Raw genomic sequence first — 25,261 nt, forward strand, 5'->3', positions numbered from 1 at the left:
CAGTTTGAAATCTGGGAGTGTGATGCCTCTGGTTCTGTTCTTTTTTCTCAAGATTGTTTTGGCAATTCTAGGTCTTTTCTGGTTCGAGATAAACATTTGTAGCATTTTTTCTATTCTCCTAAAAAATGTGCTTGGGATCTTGATGGGGACAGCATTAAATTTGTAGATGGCTCTGGGTAATATATTCATTTTGATGATGTTAATTCTTCCAACCCATGAACATGGAATATCTTTCCACTTCTTTGTGTCTTTTTCAATTTCTTTGAGTAGTGACTCATAATTTTCAGTATACAAATCTTTCACTTCTTTGGTTAGGTTTACTCCTAGATATTTTATTGTTTATGTTGCTATAGAAAAAGGAACTGATTTTTGGATTTCAATTTCTTCTAACTTAGTGTTTGCATAGAGGAATGCCACTGACTTTTGAATGTTAATTTTATAGCCTGACACATTACTGTATTGCCTAATGATTTCCAAAAGCTTCTTGCTGGATTCCTTAGGTTTTTCCATGTATACTATCATGTCATCTGCAAATAAGGAGAGTTTGACTTCTTCTCTTCCAATCTGTATGCCTTTAATTCCTTGCTCCTGCCTGATTGCTATGGCAAGAACTTCCAACACTATGTTGAATAGTAATGGTGATAGTGGGCAGCCCTGTCTAGTACCTGATCTGAGTGGAAATGCTTCCAGTTTTTCACCATTGAGTATGATGTTGGCTGTAGGTTTGCTATATATAGACTCCACTATCTTCAGGAATTTTCCATCTATTCCTATTTTTTGTAGTGTTTTGATCATAAAGGGATGTTGTATTTTGTCAAAGGCTTTCTCTGCATCTATTGATATGACCATGTGGTTTTTGGTCTTGCTTTTGTTGATGTGGTGGATCACATTGATTGATTTACGTATATTAAGCCAACCTTGTATGCCTGGGATAAATCCCACTTGGTCATGATGAACAATCTTTTTGATATACTGCTGTATCCGGTTGGCTAGAATTTTGTTCAATATTTTCGCATCTATGTTCATCAGAGATATTGGTCTGTAGTTTTCTTTTTTGGTTGTGTCCCTGTCTGCTTTTGGTATCAGGGTGATGTTGGCTTCATAGAAGCTGGCAGGGAGTATTCCAGTGTCTTCAATCTTCTGGAAGACTTTTAAAAGTAGAGGTATTAGTTCTTCTTTGAAAGTTTTGTAGAATTCATTTGTAAAACCATCTGGTCCAGGACTTTTTTGGGGGGGAAGATTTTTGATAACTGTTTCAATTTCATTAGCTGTGATGGGCCTGTTCATGTTATCCACTTTATCCACTTTCTCTTTACTTAGTTTTGGAAGTTGGTAGGTATCTAGGAAATCATTCATTTCTTCCAGGTTCTCTAGCTTGGTGGCATATAGTTGTTCATAGAAGCCTCGCATGATATGTTGAATTTCTGCAGTGTCTGTTGTGATTTCTCCTCTTTCATTTACTATCCGATTTATTTGGGTCTTCTCCCTTTTTTGTTTTGTGAGTCTGGCTAAAGGTTTGTCGATTTTGTTTACTCTTTTGAAGAACCAACATTTACTTTCATTGATCTTTTGTATGGTTTTCTTATTCTCAATGTTATTTATTTCTGCCCTAACTTTAGTGATTTCTGTCCTTCTGGTTGCTTTAGGATTCCTTTGTTGTTCTTCTTCTAGGTCTTTAAGATGTGCAATCAGGCTGTTTATTTGTGCTTTTTCTTGTTTCCTAATGTGTGCTTGTATAGCTATAAACTTCCCTCTTCGGACTGCTTTAGCTGTGTCCCAAATATTTTGATAGCTTGTGTCTTCATTTTCATTGAACTCTCAAAACATTTTGATTTCTTCCTTGATTTCCTCTTTGACCCAGAAGTTGTTAAGAAGTGTACTGTTGAGCTTCCACATTGTGGGACTATTCTAATCTTTTGTTGATTGTTAAGTGTTAGTTTAATTCCACTATGGTCTGAGAAGATGCTTGGGATGATTTCAGTGCTCTTGAATTGGCTGATGTTATCTTTGTGGCCTAACATATGGTCTATCCTTGAGAATGATCCATGTGGATTTGAGTAAAATGTGTATTCCAGTTTCTTGGGATGAATGACTCTGAAAATGTTCAATAGTTCTAGTTTATCTATCTCTTCATTTAGCTCCCTTATGTCTTTACTGATTTTCTTCCTGGATGATCTGTCAAGTTGAGATAGTGGGGTATTGAAGTCCCCTACTATGATTGTGTTACTGTTAATATATTGCTGTAGCTCCTTCAGTAGAAGTTTGATGTATTTAGATGGCTTCTCATTGGGTGCATAGATGTTAATAATTGTTAAGTCCTCTTGATTGACTGATCCTCTGAGCATTAAGTAGTGTCCATTCCTATCTTTTTTAATCTTATCTATTTTAAAGTCTATCATGTCAGATATGAGAATAGCTGCTCCTGCCCTTTTTTGTGGGCCATTGGCTTGTATGATAGTTTTCCATCCTTTCACTTTAAGTCTGTGTTTGTCTTGTTGAGTTAGGTGAGTTTCCTGTAGACAACATATTGTTGGGTTGTGTTTTCTGATCCATCTTCCTACTCTGTGTCTTTTAATAGGTGAATTCAGGCTATTCACATTTATTGATATCAAAGATTGAAGATATTTTAATGCCATTCTTGTAGAATTTTACAGTGTTTTGATATATGTCCTATTTGTGGTGGTCTGGTTGTTTATAGGAGACCTTTCAGAACTTCTTTCAGGGCAGGCTTGGTGATGGTTGCTTCCTTCAACTGTTGCTTGTCTGAGAAGGTTTTGATGCTTCCATCTAGTCTGAATGACAGTCTAGCAGGATATAGTATTCTTGGCTGAAAGCCTTTCTCATTGAGCACTCGATAGATATCTTGCCATTCTCTTCTGGCCTGTAGTGTTTGTATGGAGAAGTCTGCTGCTAATCTTATGGGTTTTCCTTTGTAGGTGACTCTTTGTTTTTCTCTTGCAGCCTTGAGGATCCTTTCTTTATCCTTATTCCTTTCCAATCTAAGTATGACATTGTCTTGGTGTCTTTAGGTCTGGGTTAATTCTGTTTGGGACCCTCTGAACTTCTTGAATCTTTATGTCTTTGGTGTTGTCTAGACTAGAGAAATTTTCAGCTATTATGGCCTGGAGAATGCTTTCTTCCTCCCCTTCTCTTTCTTCCTCTGGTAAGCCAATAATGAGTATATTGTTTCTTTTGAAGTCATCCCATAGGACTCTGTTGTTGTTTTCAGCATCTCTTAATCTCTTTTTGAGATCTCTTACTTCTTTTTTAGTTGTCTCTAATTCATCCTCAATCTTGCTAAGTCTGTCTTCAGCCTCATAGATTCTATTCTCTCTGCCCTCTACTGCTTTCTGGAGTTCATCTATTTTGTTGCCCTGCTCTGATACTGTTTTAGCTTGTTCAGCTAGTTGCCTTCTTAGCTCAGCGATTTCAGCTTTCAGCTCTCTAATAACCATGAGATAATTAGAATTTTCTTCCATATTCTCATTTGTTGTTCCTGCATTTCTGATTACAATTTTTTCAAATTCTTTACTCACTCCTATTATTATTTCCTTAGCTAATGTTTGGATGTTGAACTCCTTGTTTTGTGCTTCACCCTCTGGAGGACTTTTAGCTGGACTCTTGTCCTGGTTCGAGTCTCCAATATTTTTTCTTGTTGTTTTAACCATTTTATATATGTTAACAGTTTTTTAATCCCTGAGTTGGAGCTCAGTGGTGTAAAAGCCTCTTTTTTTTTTTTTCCTGTAGGCTATGGGAGCCTGAGGGCTTTTAAACTATCAATAGGCTTCTTAGCTTAATCACTGACTCCTGACCAAGAGATAAAGCAGGGTGTGGCAGAGATAATCTAGTGGTTATGCAAAGAGACTTTCACAGCCCCTCAGCTATGCCACCGAGGTATAGGTCTTCTCCTGAGTTTCCCGGTTAGATCTCTGTCCCCTGGTGTCCCTCCCTGTTGCTGCTCCAGATTCTGAGGGTAGTAGCAATGGAGACTCAGAGTTGCACTTAGTGAGTCTCTGGGGAGTCCTTTCCTCCCTTCAGCTGTCCCCTTGTTGTGGAGCAGACTGGAGGTGGTGTCTCCACTGATAATCTGTTGAACTGTTAGCAGCCACTTAATCTCTCCTTAGGCCCCTCTCTCCTCTCTGTCACCAGCCATGCGTGTTATACTCACGGGTGATTTACTGGGTTCCTGTGGTCATTCTAGTCCTGTCTTGTTTCAGTCCGGGTGGTCTCCTTTGGTATTCCTAGTTGATCCGGGAGAGGAGAGGAGAGGAGAGGAGAGGAGAGGAGAGGAGAGGAGAGGAGAGGAGAGGAGAGGAGAGGAGAGGAGAGGAGAGAAAGCGATCTGCTGCTCGTAGCTCCGCCTCCGGAAGTCGAATCCCGCTTTTTTTTTTTTTTATGACCTCTTTCCTCAGACTAATAGCAATATCAAATTTCTTTACCTTTAGATAATTTGCTAGATTAAATTATGTCATTGTTGAAATTTGTTTTTCCTTGTAAGCTAGTGATACAGAATGTTTTTTTTTAAATTTATTTCTTTATTGGGGAATTAATGTTTTACATTCAACAGTAAATATAATAGTTTGTACATGCAGCACTGCTTCTAACAGAGGGAAATATTCACCTGTCCTCTTACACACCAAAATGCATCACTGCACATCTTAGAAATTTATATTTCAATTTTTATTTTATTTTTTAATATTTTATTTTAATGAGAGAGAGATACCAGAGAACTGCACAGCTCTGACTTATTATGGGAACAAGGTTTGAACCTGGGGCCTAAGATCCCCAGACCTGAAAATCTTTTATATAACCATTTTGCTGTCTCCCCAGCCTATTTCTGGAATTTTCACCTAAGCATAACATTTGAAATGAAAATTTTTTTTAATATTTACTTTATTTATTTATTCCCTTTTGTTTGCCCTTGTTGTTTTATTGTTGTAGTTATTATTGTTGTTGTCGTTGTTGGATAGGACAGAGAGAAATGGAGAGAGGAGGGGAAGACAGAGAGGAGGAGAGAAAGATAGACACCTGCAGAACTGCTTCAACCGCCTGTGAAGCCACTCCCCTGCAGGTGGGGAGCCGGGGGGTTTGAACCGGGATCCTTATGCCAATCCTTGTGCTTTGCGCCACCTGTGCTTAACCCGCTGTGCTATAGCCCGACTCCCCTAAGCATAACATTTGTAGGTGAATAAGCACAACAATTTAAGACAAGGGAAAAAATTCAAATAATTCTGTATGAAATGTTATAATTATTCTCATCGGAAAGAATTCAAAAATGGAAGTCTGTCAATTAAGCAAAATGTGAACATCTCTAATAAACAGGTAGTTGATTTTCATAGCAAATCCTATGAAAATCCTATAGGGAAAGCATTGCTTTACGACTAGTTAGAATAAAAGAACTTAACGGTAGTTGAATAAAAGAGATAATATGAAAATCAGACAAATATTCACCTTTTTCTCAACAGAGGAAATAGTTTGATCTCACAAAAAGATGAGAAAAAAAACTCACAATATGTGTCAGTTATTGCTGGAAATCTGCTCTATAATTAAACACAAACAAATCTATAGCTGTACATACAGATATTTTTATTTTCCTGTATATAATAATTATATTAACTGTTTTGTTACTCGCATGCACAGCAACATCAGTTTGCAATAACCCATATCCCAAGTTTTCCAAGTATAAGAACATTTGTATTTTCATTTGCATTATACTAGACTCTCAGGAACAGTTATAAATATTTTGATTCCTTTATTTGTTCTAAGAACATACTTGGGTTGGGTTAGGGAGATAAGTCAATAGTAGTCCATCAGACTTTTATGCCTAAGGCTAAGTGGCCCCAGGTTCATTCTCTAATACCACCATATGCCAGAGCTGAGCTATGCTCTGGTGTTGCATCAAAATAACTAAATATTTTATTTACTATTTATTTTAACTTTATATATATATATATATATATATATAGAGAGAGAGAGAGAGAGAGAGAGAGAGAAAGAGAGAGAGGGAGAGAGGAAGGAAGGAAGGAAGGAAGGAAGGAAGAAAGAAAGGAAGAAAGAAAGATAGATCACTGCTCAGTTCTATCCTATGGTCCTGCAAGGAATCAAACTTGAGACCTCAGAGCCTCAGGCATGAAAGTCTTTTGCATAACTATGATGCTACCTACCCAGATCAAATAAATCTTTTTTAAAAGAACCCAGTTGGATAATCACATGGAACAAGAGAACCATTTTAAACTTTACATTGACAATAGTAAAAATTTAAACTGCCTATTATAATTCAGACTACATTGATACTGCATCAATGGGAATATTATATAAGGAAGACAGATATCTAATTCCATTATGTAGGCAGTATCAGCAGTAATTAGTTTTTGTTTGCTTGGTTATTCACAGTTAAGTTTGGATTATACTTCTCTGAGGTATGAAATCTTTCTGGCTTAAACTGAGAGGCCACTTTTCAATGCAAAGGAACTAAGAAGTCATTTACTCAAGGGCAGTGTAGTTAGTTTCCTCCAGAACAACTGTTAACAAAAGATCACTGATTTAATAGGCACTTTAGGAAAACTGCTCAAATTCCTAAAATCTCAGTGTTAGTAGGACTGTGTCTTCTATGTAGGGTCTAAACAGGAAGTCTCTCTTGCCTCTTCCTAGCTTCTGGTGGTTGCCAGCATTACCTGATACGTCCAGGTTTTTATTTACATCATTTGCATTTATTTATTCTGGTTCTGTTTTCATATTCTCCTTCTTGCCTTCCCCCCTCCTTCTTTCCCCCTCTGTCTTCAACTTTATTTGAAGGCACTTTTATGAATTTAATCTTACATAATTTTGATGAGCGCTACAAAGATTATAGTTCCAAACAAGGTCATATTATTGTATCATTTTTAAGGATACAACTCAAGCCATAACATGACTCAAAAGGCAAAATTAAATTGATATCCATGCCAAAAAATCAAATTTTCTTCCTCTCTAAAAGTTGAAAGTGTTATGCTTAATTAAGCCTTTCACTGATCATGCCCCACTACAGAGAATGGTGCTAGTTACTTGCACTATTAGACCCCGGGAATTTTTTTTTACCTTAGAGATAGAAAGCTACGGACTGGTGAACTTGAAAATTTCAGGTCTTGTTTGTCTATTCTTTGGGTTTCCAGATTCCATGAGAAAGAGATCTACTTGTGTTTCTAAGATAATGAAAACTTTATTTCCTAATTGTATTATTTACTACAAGGTGTGTTATTAAATGAAAAAGTAATGTATAGCCTTTAATAAATCACCAAAATCTAGCATTCCTTTGTGAACAGTTAATGTAATTAAGAGGGGAAGAAAAGAAAAACTAAGTAAAAAGGAAAAAATGTAATCAAGTAGGCTGACAACTAGCAAAAGATAATTAAAATGATCTTGTTTTGTTTCTCTCTTCATTAACATGCAAATGAGATTCATGAAGTTTGATATTGTGTTTCACCAAGAGCCATAGAAACGAATTAAGAATGAAAATGAGCCCCATTTTCTGAGGTTCCTGATGAGTATATAAATTAATGAAAAATATGTGACCCAATTAATAATATATATATATTGAAATATTGAACCTCAATAAATAAAGCAAAAATAAATTTAAATTAAATTTCTCTCCATGATCCAAATTCTATGAAATGTTTTTGCTACTATGCATGGGGAAATAGCACAGCTGGCAGAATACAGGACTTGCATGCCTGAGGCTTTCAATTTCATCCTTATTGTCTTATGTACTAGAGAGATATGCTTGCTTCTCTCTCATGTGAAACTGTTTCTGTCTCATGAGAAATAAATAAAATAAAATTATTCTTTTTCTTAATGAAAAAAAAAACTCTTATTGCTGAAATGGTTCAGTGGTAAATGTGAGATGCTACCCTGTTTTTTTAAAAGGTAAGTGAAGGGGTTTGGGCGGTATCAGCGGGTTAAGCGCACATGGTGCAAAGCACACTGATGGGCATAAGGATCCTGCTTTGAGCCCTGGGCTCCCCACCTGCAAGAGGCATAGCTTCACAAGCAGTGAAGCAGGTCTGCAGGTGTCTATCTTTCTCTTCCCCTCTCTGTCTTCCCTCCTCCTTCGATTTCTCTCTGTCCTAACCAATAACAACATCAATGGCAACAATAACAATAATGACAACAACAAAGGCAAAAAAATGGGGAAAAAATAGCCTCCAGTAGCAGTGGATTTGTATTGCAGGCATCCAGCCCCAGGAATAACCCTGGAGGCAAAAAAAAAAAAGGTGAATGAGATGGAAACCTCATACCAAGATTAGCATGTTATCTATGATAACTAATGGATAAAGGGCTATGGGTTTAGAATCTGAATTGGCCCTCCTTGGAATAATGTTTCTCTTATCTCTGGTGAATGGTCAGAATTGAAAATTAGGAAAAGACAGTCCAGTATGGACAATAACTCATTACAAAGCAAATAAAATAGCAGGCAAGCATTACCAAGACAAAGGGAACAAAGGTGTTCCTATTCCCTATTGGCACTGAGGATCTCAATTCTTACTCTCCACTGATACTCTGTCACATCCATAAACAGACATAAGTGATTATCTCAGATAATAAAACATTTTTTTAATTTAAAAGCATACAAAAGAGTTAAGATACTAACAATATGTACCAGATGGCAAAACACACACACATACACACACAATCTATGAGTTAGTGCCTAATGTGCTCAACATTAAACAACAGCACTAAGTATAGTATCAAGAAGAAAAATTAAAACAAGTAGCTTACATATGGTATTCGAGGAGATGATAAAATGAGTGAATCATGGTTTTAATAATATATGATGTCAGCGTCTATTTTTTATGGATGTTAAAAATATTCTCTGTGTTAGTCCTGCCAAGCCCCGCTCCACAGAATATATGCAGATGGTTCGCCTTACCATATTAGAAAAGGACCACAAAGATGTTATACCTCTAAGTGCACTGAGTTTTTTTTTTCTCTTATTTCTACAGCATGTCGTCATTTAATTATCTGCACTCTCCTTTAAATATACTCAAGCAATCAAACACAATCTACCTAAAAGATAGTCAACAATATGAACTGAGTATTCCTGAAGGAGATATGAAAGCTTTATTAAGTTCCCATTCCACAGCAGGAGAGAAAATCATGTCATCCACATTGAGAATTAAACAAACTGAGGATTATTACTTTTAAATAACTAGCATCTTCTTAAGATACTTTTTCTTGTAAACTTCCTTGTTTAACTTGAAGTTAAGTACCAATTAAATTTTCATGGTTACTGTATACACAGTGATTGCATATTGTTGTAGAAAAGTGTATTTGCTAAGAAATGTAAAAAGCTCACTAGTTTGAAGAAGTTCTATTCTTTGAGTGCTGAAATGATATGGAATTTTAATATAGGATGCATTTTTTTTTTGCCATTCTAGAATCTGTTTGCCATTCTAGAATCAATCTTATGTGTCATGCACATTCTGTGTGCTTCTATCATTTGCTTACTTAGAAACAAGTTTCTTCCTTTGTTCATACATCACTTATAGTAAATATATTAACACAGAAAGGATATAAAGCAGACTTACCATCTCTTCGATTTAGTCTTGCAAATCCAGGACCATGGCTGCTGGAGAGCTCAGATGAACTGCTGAATGACTCCTGAGACAAGGCAGACACCAAAGGTTCATCACAATCATCTACCAAGAGAAAAGGATTCATAGCCAGGTTAGTTGTGATGACAGGTTTCTTGGATATAATAAAAACAAGCCAACAAAACAACTGGCTTGGTGCATATATTTGCATAGAAAAATGGAAAAATATATCATCATTTTTCCGTAAACCCAATAAGCAAACAAAATGCAAGGATCACTCCTAACATATTCTCTGATTTTATGAATAATCTATTGGATGCCTAATGAACTCAACAAAAAGAGAAAAAGAAGTTAGAGAGAATATGAAATGAAAAAGGAAAACTTTATGGAAATAGTAAATGCTATCTTGAAGTAGAAAATATTTACTTAAAAAAGAAAAAATTAATATACCTAATATATATGCAAATTCATATAAAGAAAAAGTCATAAATTTAACTAAACTAGAAAACACTTGCAAAAGAATTTTCAAATAACATTCCAGGGGCCGGGTGGTAGCACAGTGGGTTAAGCACACATGACGCAAGAAATCTTGGTTCCAGTCCCCGACTCCCAATCTGCAGGGGGCTTGCTTCACAAGTGATGAAGCAGGTCTGCAGGTATCTGTCTTTCTCTTCCCCCCTGTCTTCCCCTCTTTTCTCTACTTCTCTCTGTCCTATCCAACAACAGCAATATCAACAATAACAACAACAACAAGGGCAACAAAATGAGAAGAAATAGCTTCCAGGAGCAGTGCAGGCACCGAGCCCTGTTGTTTTATCCGGGCTGGCTTCACCCTTGAGGCAAAATAATAATAATAATAATAATAATAATAATAATAAATCATTAAAAAATAGTATTCCAAATAAAGAAAGACAAACTATTTTAAAAACACACTAGAAGCTGGAAAAACAGCATGATGGTTATTGAAAAATGACTTCTAGGTCTGAGACTCTGAGGTCCCAGGTTCAGTCCCCAGCACCACCAGAAACCAGAGTTGAGCAATGCTCTGGTAAGTAAAACAATGAAAAGGAAAAAAAAAAAAGTGTGTGGGGTGGTGGGCTAGGCAGAAAGACTTAGTAGAGTACACACACTACCATGTACAAAGACCTGTGTTAAGGCCCCAGATATCCAGGTTCCTAGGTCCCCAGATCCCCAGCTATATGTTGGAAACTTCAATTAGCACTAAAGCAGTACTGCAATGCCTTCCTCCCTCTATCTATCTATCTATCTATCTATCTATCTATCTATCTATCTATCTATCTATCTATCATCTATGTATCTATCTATCCATCTATGTATCTATCTATCTACCATCTATCTCTGTCTATCTATATCTCTATCGCTTTCTTCCTATCTCCCTTCCCTCTCAATTCCTGTTTCTATAAAAAATAATAAAATCTCAATGTTATTTAAAAAACAATCAAGAAGGGCCAGGTGGTGGTACACCTGGTTAAGTGTTCATATTATAGTGCACAAGGACCCAGGTTCAAACTCCTGGTTCCCACCTGCAGGAGAGAAACTTCATGAGTGGTGAAGAACTGCTGCAGGTGTCTTTCTGTCTTTCTCCCTCTCTATCACCCTACCCTCTCTCAAATTATCTCTGTCTCTATCAAAGAATATATATATATATTTTTTTTTAAATTCATCCTTAAAAAATTAAGAAATGACAAAAGAGAGTTTACAGAACAGTACCTATATCAAACTCATCAGCAAAAAGAAATGTCAATCAAGACTATAAGTAAATACTATTTCACAGATAGTACATTGGCAAGATTTCAGAAATCTGACAACGCTATATCTTCCAGAGAATGTATGTTCAGTTTCTCCAACACACTACGAGTAGGAATGTACATCTGAATAATCAGTTTTTTTAAAAAAATTTCACTAGCTTGTGTACTAGAACTTCTGTATTACTTGACCCACCATGGCATCCTGCTAGGAAGACCTTATACCCCTATTACAGATCACTAGCCTCAAGGATGTTTCTTCTTATCAAAGAGAACTATACAAATACCAGGATTTTCTGTGTTGTGTCCCATGTAAAGAAAAAAGAACCTCTAACCTAGAAAAATGTTTACATTAGTGTATTAGAAGACATGCAATTTCTATCAATATTGTTTACATTAGCAAAAAATCATCATTAACCCAGACATCCTATAACCAAAGAATAGATCATTAGGGCTGAGTGGTAGAGTACCCAGTAGAGTGCATAATAAGAGAACAGATCACTTAGTCCCAATAGTTCCCACTAAGAAATAATACATGCTTGCCTTCAACTTGGATCAACAACAGTAGAGAATGTTCCATCCTCTGAAAGGAGGATGGACAACATATTCTATGATCCACCTGAGGAAGATGGGTCCTGATATTGGGGCAGCTTGGAATGTTCCTACTCATGACCACAGAATGTGAGCTCAGATCTACAGGGATGCAGAAGTCACATAGGCCCCTAAGCTGAATATGGGCCCCAGACCAAATCAAATGGATGGGGTTTACAGTCAATAATATTTATACCCCTTTCCCATATTAGGGAGCTACTCTCTTCCCTGATCCAGCTTTCTGTTCCTTTTCCAGCCATGACATCATCTCCCCAGACAATAACTTGGATCCACCTGCATATCAGATGAAGGAGTAAAAAAAAAAAAAAAAAAACTAGCCACATGCCCTTTGGAATATAACTAAAACATGCCTACTAGCTGTCTACAAAATGGAAGACCCCCCCCCCAACTCTTATCTATTCCAGCCTTTCAATCCATGATTGATCAACAATTTGTTTGGCTTTGTATGTTAACTCTCTTTTCAGCCATCAAGTTCCAGATGCTAGCAGGATGCTGACCAGACTTCCCTGGACAGAAACTGCTGGGCTAGCCTGAGGGTGTTTCTTCCAGGGCACGTGCTCACTGGGTTGGAGAGAACTCTGCTGGAGCCAACCTAGGCTGCTGCTAACTCAACAGCGCGGGAGAGGAACCAGGAACTCTCATGGCTGAGCAGGAACACAATGAAATTCTGCCTTTATTGATCAGAAAAGAACTGCCTTTATACCTTCCTAAGCGAAGTGCCAGGCCGGAAAAGGAAATGGGTAGGACAGTGGTGGGGAGAAGGAAAGACCATGAAAGTAGCAAGCTTCCATCTAACCAGTGGGGATTAAACCAATGCCCTGCAGGCAGGGTGGGTCTCAGGCAAAACAGTGATTATGTAAATAGACCACAGCATCAAGCAATGCAAGGGAGTGATGACCAACATGGATAGAAACAGAAGGAGTATTTATAAGCAGAATTAGCCAAAGGAGAAATGATGACCAACAAGAGACCTCACCAATATGTCCTGGACCTCTGCTTCCCCAGAACCCCAACCCACTAGGTAAAAAGAGAGGCAGGCTAAGAGTATGGATCAACCTTTTAATGCCCATGTTCAGCGGGGAAGCAATTACAGAAGCCAGACCTTCCACCTTCTGCATCCCACAATGACCTTGGGTCCATACTCCCAGAGGGATAAAGAACAGGAAAGCTATCAAGGGAGGGGAGGGGATACAGAGCTCTGGTGGTGGGAATTTGTGTGGAGTTTACCCCTCTTATTCTATGGTTTTGTCAATGTTTCCTTTTATAAATAAAAAAGAAAAAGAAAAAAAAGGAATAATACATGCAGTAAAAAGTGAACTATACTAATGTACATTAAAAATACATTGATTTTAGAAACAAAATTTTAACAAAGCTAATTAGTGTGCTTTATTTAAAGACATGTGCAATGTTTTTTAAGTATTAAAAAATGAGAAACAATACTTAGGATAGTAGTTACTTTTGGGAAAAGACCAAATGTATTTGTGTTTACTAATACATACACAAGAATAAACCTATCACCATATATATGTGTGTGTGTGTGTGTGTGTGTGTGTGTGACAAAAAATAAAAATAAAGGAAAAAAAGAGGGAAAGTATAATAATTCATTTGACCCTTGTATCTCTGAATACTTACTTTAACTCTTCCTTCCATGAAAACTTTCAAGTATTTGTTTTTTACTTTATATAACTTAATTAGTTGCTATTTTTCTCTCATCAGAAAATGATTTATTTTCTGTTAATGTCCATTGGTAATTAAAAACTATGCAGTTATTTCCCCAAGTTTTTAATTAACAATAAACACTTTAAGTTAAATTAATCTAGGAATTCATTTAGGTTCATTTGAAATGCTTATTCTACCTGAACATAGTTTTCGTTAACTCACCAGTAGTTTAACTGCTTAAACATTTCAAGTTACAATTTTTTTTTACAGTTCTGCTACTTGAAATATGTGCTTTTCTCCAAAGTGAATGCTTTAAGTATGTGGTAAGTAAAAATTTACTAACATCATGTCTTTCACAAAAATGTGCTTATAATAGTATCTTGTTTTTTAAGACCAACTCATTTCATTTAAAGTTCACTTTTTTTTCTTTCTCACATTCTGTTCTTTATCTAACACAGAAGACAGACTTGATAACTAGGCCAAGGTTCCCGCATGTCTATTGATTGGCTTAAGTACTAAGATTGTCAGCATAGTTGTAATTCACGCATTAAAAGTGTAGGCAGAAAAAGACTTACAATCCATGGAGTGTTGAAGGAAACTCTGCTTATGCACAATGACAAAAAGCAAGAAAAATGCTTTAGTACACTGTAGTATGTGTGTGCTTGCACATGGAAATGAGTATGTTATCTGCATGGGAAGGGTCTATGTGTGGGTATGTACCATCAGAAGTACAATTATTTTTCAATCATTATTAGTATGCATGCATATGTGTGACTTTAAAAGATGCTTAACTGCAATTCACAATCAATTATGCAGATCTGAATCGTTTCAGATGTAAAACCTTTCTTGAGCAATCATTCAAGAGGTCACATATTCATTACTCATTTGGATTTGCCACTATAAATTGACAATCAATATATTTCTATTTTTAGCTTTAAAAGAATAGGATTAAAATAAAAAGGGGGTGCTAGGCCTGCCCCTCCTTGAGGAGCATCAGCACCTGTCGTTTTTAGGATTCTGCATAGATTTCTTTTAAACTGGCATTTTTGCCTAATGATGTTATCTAGGCACCATTGGAGACTGAGAAACAAAAATCTCTGCTCTGTAAATAAAGCTAATTAAATGTCTGTGTAAATTCAAAATAAATAAATAAATAAAGGGGTGCTTATTATACTTATGTGATGTAGGAAGTGCATCTAGGAGGGGCAGACAGGAGATATTACCAGTTTAAGTTCTAGCTGTTGAGTGATTATATAGAATTATTATTCATCACCATCAGCATTGCCGACACTTCTATGATGCTACTATGACTTCTGTGGGCAGATAAACTCACCAATGTGCCCCAAAGTCTCACCTCTCCAGAGCCCTCCCCGACTAGAGAAAGATAGAAAACAGGCTTGGGATATGGATCGACCTGCCAATATTCATGTCCTGCGAAGAAACAATTATAGAATCTAGACCTTCCACCCTCTGCATCCCATAAAGAATTCCTGTCCAGACTTCCAGAGAGGGATAATATTCCTTATCCCTTATTCTCTATTCTGGAAGCTTCCAATGGAGGGGATAGGGCATGGAACTCTGGTAGTGGGAACTGTATGAAATTATACCTCTTTTATCTTACAGTCTTTCAAATCATTATTAAACCACTAATAACTTTTTAGGAAGTCCCCACAATCTGCTTTATGTTTGCCAATAAATTTTATGCTTATTCCCAAGTAAAACTAATAATATACCTTCACTGACCGCTCAGTTAAGAACTCACAACCATGTCACACATCATTTCTAATCTTCATCATTCCTCTATGAGATGCAATTGTTACATTTCACATGAGGTCATTGAAACACAGTTTGGTCAATTTGCTGTCTACTGGTAGATTCATATTTCCAAATTGGGATGTCTGAAATACAGCATTTCACTAGGGTTTCGTATGTTTTTTCATCACCTGGACTTCATCACTTTGGGCTGACTTTTTCAGACAGAGACATATGGGGAGGAATACTAGCACTGAAACTTCTTTCAGCATGATGGAGGCTGCCCTTCTTAGGTCTTCAAGTATAGAAATTACACCAGAAACCATAATGACCATAATGAATAAAATCTCTTTAAAGAAGCTGTATACTGCAACTTCAGGTTTTCCAGGCTATTTGTTTATTACCAATTTGGTCTTTAATAGTCTTGACACCATGGAAGAGGAAACTCAAACAGAAATAGTGTGTCTGGAGTAAGAATAAAGACTCTCCCTCTAAACAATAATGAAATGGAATTCTGGATTAAGTATAGTCTCCTGTGAATTTAATTCCAGAAAAACAGTTATCTCTGTATCAGTAAAAGCAGTAAAATGCATGAAAATCGAAAGTGGAGAAGATGGTGCCCCCAGGGGGAACTTAGCAGTATGCAAAGACAGACTGGTCATCACAACTAGGGCTCCTAAGGAGGTAGAGGATAGAAGTTCTGCTTAATATCCTACAGGGTATGCCTCCATGACAAATAATTCTTCCATCAGGAATGTCAACAATGCACTAGTTAAGAAAAACCTTTCCTTTAATGATAATATTCAAGCCAACTCTTAGACTCTGTGAAACTATAGTGGTTATTGGAAGGAATACAGCAGGGGAAGGATGGATAGGTTCTTGTGGTATAAGGGATTTTGGTTGTGGTTGTGTTCAGTTGTACACACACGTGTGAAATAATACTCCTAAAATATTATAATATTATAAATCAATGTTAATATTTTTTAAAATAAAGTCATCACCAACCTCCTCCAAAAAAGAAACCCCTTCCTAGCTTCATAAGTGCTGCAGGTGTCTCTCCCTCTGTTTCTGTCTCTCCCTCTCTATTTCCTTTCTCTTTCAATTTTTCTTATCAAATAAAATAAAGTAAACATAGAAAACATTAAAATAAATAAACCCTTTCTTACACTGGTATAGAAGAACCCAGTGAACTGGTCTTCTCCTGAACTAATACCTCTGCTAGAACTCGTTTCTTCTCAAATTTCAATGATTACTTGCTCTAGTTTGCAGCTTCCTGAGAGCATATGAGCATATAACCACCAATTAGAGTATATATATATATATATATATATGCATTGAAGTAAAGAGCCTATCAAGTCTGAAATAACATTCTAAGAATTTATAATATAATTGTATTATTCTATAATTAAGTGATATACAAGAATGTCATACTATTCTATGACATACTATTCCCTTCACCAAGGGCATATATATATATTTACATGATTTGATATAGTGTGTATGTATATATGAGCAATACTTATACACATTCATCATGTATACAAAACAAGCATAGTGCATACATTTATATGTACATGTAACATATAAACACTGCAATACTAATAAGTGTCTATGTATATCATGATGTACACAGTACATATATATATCAAGTATATTGTTTATCCACATATGCTATTTATATGAATAATGCTTAGTTTACCATCAGTCATGTATAAGTGTAAGTGATAGCATACACTTATTGTAGGGTATCCTTATATAAATATAAATGGACATATTTATACATAGAATATATTGTATACATATACAGTATTGATAAAATAGCAATGTATTATTATATGTGTAGTTACATATACATTATATAATTTATAATTTATGCCATGGTACATACATACATATATAGAATTCACTTATATAAAGATGTTTGTGGGGAGTCGGGCGGCAGCGCAGTGGGTTAAAAGCACATGGCGCAGAGCACAGGGGCCAGCGTCAGGATCCCAGTTCCAGCCCCCTGCTCCCCACCTGCAGGAGGTTGCTCCACAAGCATTGAAGCAGGTCTGCAGGTGTCTATTCCTCCCCCACCCCGTCTTCCCCTCCTCTCTCCATTTCTCTCTGTCCTATTCAACAACAACAAAAGCTATGGCAACAATAACAACTACAACAAGCACAACAACAAGGGCAACAAAATGGGAAAAATAGCCTCCAGGAGCAGTGGATTCGTGGTGCAGGCACCAAGCCCTAGCAATAACCCTGGAGACAAAAAAAAAAAAAAAAAAGATGTTTGTGTACATCATTAGTGGCTAATTCACAAGGGGAGAGTTGATCATCTTTAAGGAGATAATTATGATCTTGAAAATTCTATTAACTAGTGAGGTTTAAAGTCAATCATCAATAATAAATTTTTAAGTAACAGTTATCAAATGAAAACATTAACTCAAATAGACATATGTAACTCTATATTCATAACTGCATTATTCAAAATACCCAAGGAAGGGAAGCAAACTAAATGCACATCTCAGAGGATGATTAGATAAAAAGGTTATGGGATGGGGATGGGTGGTGGCACACCTGGTTGAGCACACGTTACAATGAGCAAGTACTCAGGTTCGAGCCCCCAGTCCCCACCTGCAGGAGGAAAGCTTCACAAGTAGTGAAGCAATGCTTCAGGTGTCTCTCTGTCTCTCACCCTCTCTATCCCTCTCTTCCCTCTTGATTACTGACTGTCTCTAACTAATAAAATAAAGATAATTTAAAAAGAAAAAAGATTTTTAAAAAAAGGTTATGGGATATACATTCAATAGTATACCACTTTGCTATTAAAATAAAGATGATATTATATCCTTTGGGACAAATTGGATGCAATTGGTGGTGATTATACTTAATGAAATAAGACAACTACCAGATGTTTCTGTTCATATGCAAAATAAAAGTACTCAAACTATATGAACTTTCAAAAAATAATAAGGCAATCAAACTATCTCAGATTTTGTGAGAATTATGATGATTGGGGTTGGGATGGAGAGAGAAGAAAACTTTGGTGTTGGGTGTAGTGTAAAACTATACCCCTAAAATCATGTAATTTTGCAAACCAGTATCAAATTAATAATAAAACAATTAAAATAAGTCATGATGGATAAAATTGGGTATTAGACAAACATAATGGAATACTATTCGGGTACTAGGAAAGATAAAATCCTTGTTTCTAATACAAATATATATGTATGTGTAACTGCATAAATATTTGTGTGTAAATATTTTGTATATTTGCATTAAATATGTGACTAGACATGTATGTATATGTGTGACTATATTATAAAGTATATACACACATACATATTATAGAATTATTACCAAATATATTGTGTAACTGTTATAATTATTATATAAATTAGTATAATACATATATTTTATAAACTACATATAAATTATGTATGCAATCACATATCATTACACCTTTAGAGATGTAAATATATAGTGCACACACCCCTTCAAGTCTTCAGAGTACAAAAGCTTCCACCACAAACGCTTCCAAGCAAGAACAAGTTCTGGATGCAAGGCCAGGAACTGAACCCTCAACCCCTGTAGGCTTTTGGTGACCCTGATGCAAAATGCTCAGGTTATGGACTTCACCTCCCTTACTCTGCAGGGCTGAGGCCCAGCTCACTGTGCACCTGTGAGTGGGTACACCTCACTGACTGTCTAGGGCTCAGCATGAGGCTGGCTCTGGTAGGTTCTCCATTACCTCACTCTGCTCAGTGCAGCATTTGCTTTGCAGTGAGGAGGCTCCAGTTCTGAGAATAGGATTCTCTGCAGCCCTCTCCAACTTTTAGGATCTATACCTACAAAACTGAGGCCTTCCCTCCCACCCCCATTTTACACAACCCCAACCCCTGCCCATTTGCCACCATCACCCCATGACATGTGCATGGGACTATGGGGGCCCACATGTGCAGTTGGCTGTCTACCCTCCAGTAGGAGGCTCTGGCTGGCACCCCACAGGTCCCTGAGTGTCCAGTGGAAGGAGAGGAGACTTCCACCACTTTTAAAGCTTCACTGTGTGCTGGGACCCAGTTCAGTTCTTGCTCAGACTCACAGCAGCAGGGGGAGCCTGTTGAACTCCATCTCCATTAATAAAGAAGGGAGGAGTGGTGGGAAAGGTAAAGACAATGGACACATTCTAGAAGGGACAGTAAGACAGCAAGGAGACCTCAATCACTAGTAAGAGTTAACAAATTAGTCATCAAGATGAAAAGGTGGTAGATGGAATACTATTCTGCTATAAAGATAAAACCCTGCACTAAAACAGTGTTGATGAACATAGAAGGTGTAGCACTACATGAAATAAGTCAGAAGGGGAAAAAGCAAACCCTGTATAATTTTACTCAGATGTGGCATGGAAAGAAAAGAGATGAATTAAATGAAATAATAAACTTTTGGATTATAAAACCAATGTGGGGGAGTGTAAATCAGAACATAGAGGGCAGACATAATGATTTTCAAGGATCCAAACTTGAAATATATATAATGTTTATAATGTTACAGTACAGAGATTTGTCAATAAAAATATTTGCTTAAAATTGAAATTTTCCATACTAAATCAGTATCAAAATGAAAAATGGTGGGAGGGCTTATTTGGCTCAGTAGAGGGTTTTTTTTTTTCCTACTAGAGGAGAAAATGAATATTACTCTTACTACTCTGCTTTTCAAATTTTTCATTATTTTTATTCAACTCTTTCCATAGTGATATTATAATTCATATCTTAACTTTGATCTACAACTGGAACTGTGAAACTAGAGCTTTCAGTTGTTTATTTTCTTTGTAAAAACAAAAATTCTTTACACTTATGGGTAGGAAGTTTTAATTAAGTCTGTTAGAATGTCCATGTTCTTAAGGAAAAGCTACCCAGTATGTGGTTGAGACATTTCATATAATATTGCTTAATGTATATTGAGATATGCACACCCAGACACACAAGTATACAGCTTTCAGTTAAGATACCAATATAGCCACCATTTACTCTTTATGCCGAAGAAAAGTTTCTACTGTCATTAAAAAGACAATGGTAAATTAGATCTCTGACAAATTACATATATGAAAAGATGCAGTCTCTTACAAATAAAGCTGCAAAATGTATTGAAAGTATTTTAACATAGCTCAATCGAAAATAATTCAATTTTACTTTACAATGAGTTTTAATACATATTTCTCATAAGTAAAAGCTATTCAGTTTTTAATAAAAGTAATTCAGTTTCCTTAATCTTCTCATAATGCCACCTGTACTGAAATAACAGATATATGTTATTGGTTGCTTATATTCTCAATGTTTTACATACAAATATCATTTGGCCCAGACCAATAGCCTGTACTATTTGATACTATTAGCTCCATTGAACAATTGAGAAAGAGACATAATGATTAAATAATTTACCCAAAGACACAGAAATATTCTGAGCCAGTACATTATTGAAATAAGCACTCACAACTTAAAATACATTTGACAAAAAAAAAAAGGACTAATTTTCTATAGCATTCAGCTTAGCTGCCATTAAGTAAAATGTTTTCTTTTTTGAATGAGAACCATATTTCCAAACCTTTTTCTAAATCTTATTTGAAAGTCTGACCAAAATCAGTTGTATTACTGCTAATAAATCTTGTTTTCTATAGGAATATTCATGGGATAGGTTAGGGTAGGATAGGATAGGATAGGATAGGATAGGATAGGGAAGGATAGGAGAAGACAAAATAGAATAAAAGAAAACACACATCTAAACTTTAAATTTCCCCATACACTAGAGACTTTTGACAGGGAACATTGGGAAGGAAAAAAAAAAAAAAAAAAAACATTAGAAGGGACCGGTTGGTAGCACACCTGGTTAAGTACACGTTACAATGCATGTGGACATGGGCTCAAGCCCCTAGTCTGAACCTGCAAGAAGGAAGCTTCAGGAGTGGTGAAGCAGGATTGCAGGTGTTTCTCTCTTTATCTCCCTCTCTGTCTACCCCGTCTTCTCAATTTCTGGCTATCTCTATCCAATAAATAAATAAGGACATTAAAATTAAAAAATAAAACAACATTGGAAACAGATTCAGACTACAAAGTGACTTTCCCTTCATGAATCCTATTTCCTTGAATGAAATGTTTTATTTTTAATATATAGCTCATTGAGATATCTAAAATAGACCTCCCCAAGACATGCAGGTTATTTTGAGCTGAAACGAAAAGTCTGAAGGCTAAAAAAAAAAAGAACTTTTGGTCACTCACTCCCTTGACTATCCAGAAGAATTCAAACTAGGGATCTTTCTCAGAATTACAGTTATTACCAAAAAATAATCTCTTGGACAGAGAAAACTAACCTATTGCAGGGAAAACATCCAATTATAGAGCATCTGTTTTCCCTTCATGAGTCACCTTCTCATCATGTGAGGCCTCCTCTCAAAGCCAGAGGCATCTATCCCATTCCTTAACTCAGGGATATATAATTCCTCCTTCTGCCTCAATGTTTTTGAAATATTAATATATGTATGTTTGCATGTAGGTTTCCTTTATACATGTATTTACTTATTTTTCTCCTGTTAATGTAGCTGACATCTATTTTATTACTGAACCAGCCTAAGGAAAATCCAGAGAAGTAGATGGAAACTTTCCCTCCTCCCCAACAATTCCAATCTATATTACTGAAATTGTCATCCAGCTGAAATTGGAAATCATTAACTAATTTAAGAAAGTGTGGATTTATAATAACAAATGTAAAAATAGTGCATAAAAGACAAGATTTTATCCAAAAAGCTGCAGGAATTACTCAGGTCTAGTTTCCAGATTCTCCTTAACCTGCCATGAATACAAATCCTAATGTGCCTCTGACACCTACCCAATGAGAGACTGAATATCCAAATGGACAATGGCTTGATAACATATGAAAACAGAACTTTGACCCTTCACATGCACCACACACCCCAGTATCTATATTAGCAAACCAGGGAAGTCAAATAATAATCCCTGAAGCAACTGACCTCAAAAAGTCAAGACAAGGTAATATCTTAGAGCTCCCCTAATTCATACTCCTACTTCAAATGTATTATTGAATAAATGCATTTGGCAGAGATTTAGACATCTCTACTAAATATAGAGGAAGTCAAATATGCACATCTAATCAATCATAAAGGGCATCTGCTTCTCTTTGGCTACTTACAAATTTCAACAGATTCCAAGCAAGATGTATCAGAAGCTTTTCCCTTTTTTTCTACTATAAAGTTTTCCCTCTCTATGTCTGTCTTTAAGACTGTCAAACATAAGTAAAAGGGAGTAAACTTTTAACCTCAAATAAAACCCTTTTGGTATGGGATTATTCTGAGTTGGAGAGAATAGGAGAATCTCTAAAAATCAACCAAAAATTATTCTTTTATATGAGGCATTTATAAGGAGTATCTCTATTTGTAAGGGTTTCTTCCTCTTTTCTATATTGAAGGATGATTAAATCTCTAGATATTCAACAAGAAGGCAAAAAGTTAAATCTGATTAACAACTACACCCTCATTAATTGTGTTTTGCCTGGTAACTTCCCATTCCCATGCCCAACACATTGTCTTTATATAAAGGTGGCATTTAAGGTTGTGATTTGGGTTATTTCAGGGAGGCACTCAGCATTTTCTGGGTACTTCCCAACTATACAGAAGGTAAACATGATATTAAATTTCTGTTTGTTTCTCTCTTGTTAAGCTGTCCTTTATTACAGAGGGATCTCAGTCAACAGTCTAGAAAAGTAGAGGTAAAATTGTTTTTCTTCCCCTGTACAAGTGATGATCGCTGATTCCCTTGCTATGGTGAATTCTGAATAAATTACTTTTGCGTGTTCTCCTCTGAGTGAATTTCATTTATTTCCAGGTTAAGCTCTCTAGCCAAGATTGTAGGTTCATCATCAAGGCCTTAACTCAATCCACTAAAGAAAAGTCACACACGGAAGCCCACCTAGGGAATTTATAGGTATCCAGCTATGTTTGAAAACAATAGCAGCCTCTTGACAAAACAGATACAAACACAAACCTTTGATAATTCATAACAGATACATAGTACAATAGACTCACAAGTGAGAAGATTTTAAAAAATGCCCATGATTGTATCAACCCAGCTCATTTTAACTGACTTAATGATTTATCCATAAAAATAAACTTCAGGTTAATTTCTATCCAATGGAGAGTTTTGTTCCTTTCTCAGATGTCCTTGGGCTTTTCATGCTATTTCAAAGGCTATTTAAAGGGCAGAGGTAGATAGCTTAATGGTTATGCAAAGAAACTCTCATGCCTCAGGCTCCAAAATCCCAGGTTCAATCCCACATACCACCATTAGCTAGAGCTGAACAGTGCTCTGGAAAAATAATAATAATATACAAACAAAATTACTATTCTAAATGCCTGAGATTCCAAAGGCTGTTTAAAGAGTGAAGGAATGGCTATGAGGCTGTGATCACACACACACACACACACACACACACACAGACCGCCAACTCTTGCCCAGGTTAACTAAAAGTGTTTGGAGGCAGTTGCTACACGGTGATAAGGAAAGAAAAAAAGATAAGGTTTTAAGCCAATAGCGGTGATACAACTGGGTTTAAGTAAATCAAAACTCTTCATAAGAACTGAGACCAATATATAAGCCCATCCTACTTTTATCTTATCATTACCATTAAAAGTCAAAAGATTTATGTGATCTGAAGAGAAATCAACTGTGTATCTCACCATCACCTAAAACAACATTTTAATTCAAGTAAATATCACTGACCAAAGATTACTGATAAAGGGAACCAGATATTGGCACACCTAGTAAAGTGCACATGTTACCGTGTGCAAAGACCTAGATGGAAGGTCACCACTTGTAGCAAGGAGGTTTCACAAGAAGTGAAACAGTGCTTCTCTCTCTATCGACCTCTCTCGACCTCTTTTTCCCTCTCTCTCCTCCTTCTCTCTCAATATCTCTCTGTATCCAAAAACAATTAAGTTTAAAAATATTACTCATAAATTTTTCAATTATGAGTATTATTTTGACTCTGACATGGAAACTAACATTTACTTAAGGGTACTAGTTAAATAAGACAAACACAACCATCTAAATTAATCAATAACTAAAATCTCAAAAATAGTATGTTGCTGCAATTGAAAAAAAAAGTAAATATTTATCAGTATTTCTTTCTGAAGCAAAGCCAAAGACAGAGATGACTTTCTAAATAACAAGAATTCACTTTTAGCTGAAGCCTATACATTTCTATGCATTTTCTCCTATACAGGTCATGATTGAATAATAGACACATTATTGTTAATTCTCTCATGTTAATGGGATAAGATTTCAGTTAAAGGCAAATGCTAGCTTATGTGTCCCAAGTTATAGCTTTAAATAGCTATAGGTTTAAACAGCTTTCCCAATTAATCTTCACAATTAATAGATTAATGGGGAGGCAGTTAACTTTTAATGACAGCACAGCTAGAGGCTGATTGATTTTAGAGACTTAATAGCAACTATTTCAAGTCCAGATATTAGGACAAGGAGACCTACAAATCCACCAAACAAAATCAACCAAAGGTGAAGGGTGGAAGGAATAATTAAAAAGGAAAAGAGCTTCAGAGCTGTAGGAATCTGCACACATCACAGATTTTACTGACAGATAAAATGTCCATTGTGATATCATGATGAGAGATTTAAGACTTGTATATACATTGCAAATCGGTTTCTTTATTGCTAAATCTAAATTTCAGTCTGACTTTTAACTACAAAAGGACATGAGAAAAACTTTAAATGAGTGCAGCCTAAAAATAATTCAATCGATAGATGACAGAATGCAAGATTCTTAAAACTGTGATAAAAAAAAATGTCCTATCAAAAAAATGGGAATTTTTTGGAGTGAGGTAGGAAGAGATTT

General features: G+C 36.0%; 1 protein-coding gene across 1 annotated transcript in view; it reads right to left on the reverse strand.

Moving 5' to 3' along the window:
- Positions 1-25,261, reverse strand: part of CNTNAP4 (contactin associated protein family member 4) — a 340,865-nt gene that overhangs the window by 270,438 nt on the left and 45,166 nt on the right. Inside the window, exon 2 of the mRNA XM_007527564.3 lies at positions 9,561-9,671. Coding sequence (XP_007527626.1) covers positions 9,561-9,671 — 111 coding nt within the window. The remainder of the gene's footprint in view (positions 1-9,560; positions 9,672-25,261) is intronic.

The sequence above is a fragment of the Erinaceus europaeus genome, chromosome 2 (genome assembly GCF_950295315.1).
Source record: "Erinaceus europaeus chromosome 2, mEriEur2.1, whole genome shotgun sequence".
Classification (NCBI taxonomy): Eukaryota; Metazoa; Chordata; class Mammalia; order Eulipotyphla; family Erinaceidae; genus Erinaceus; species Erinaceus europaeus.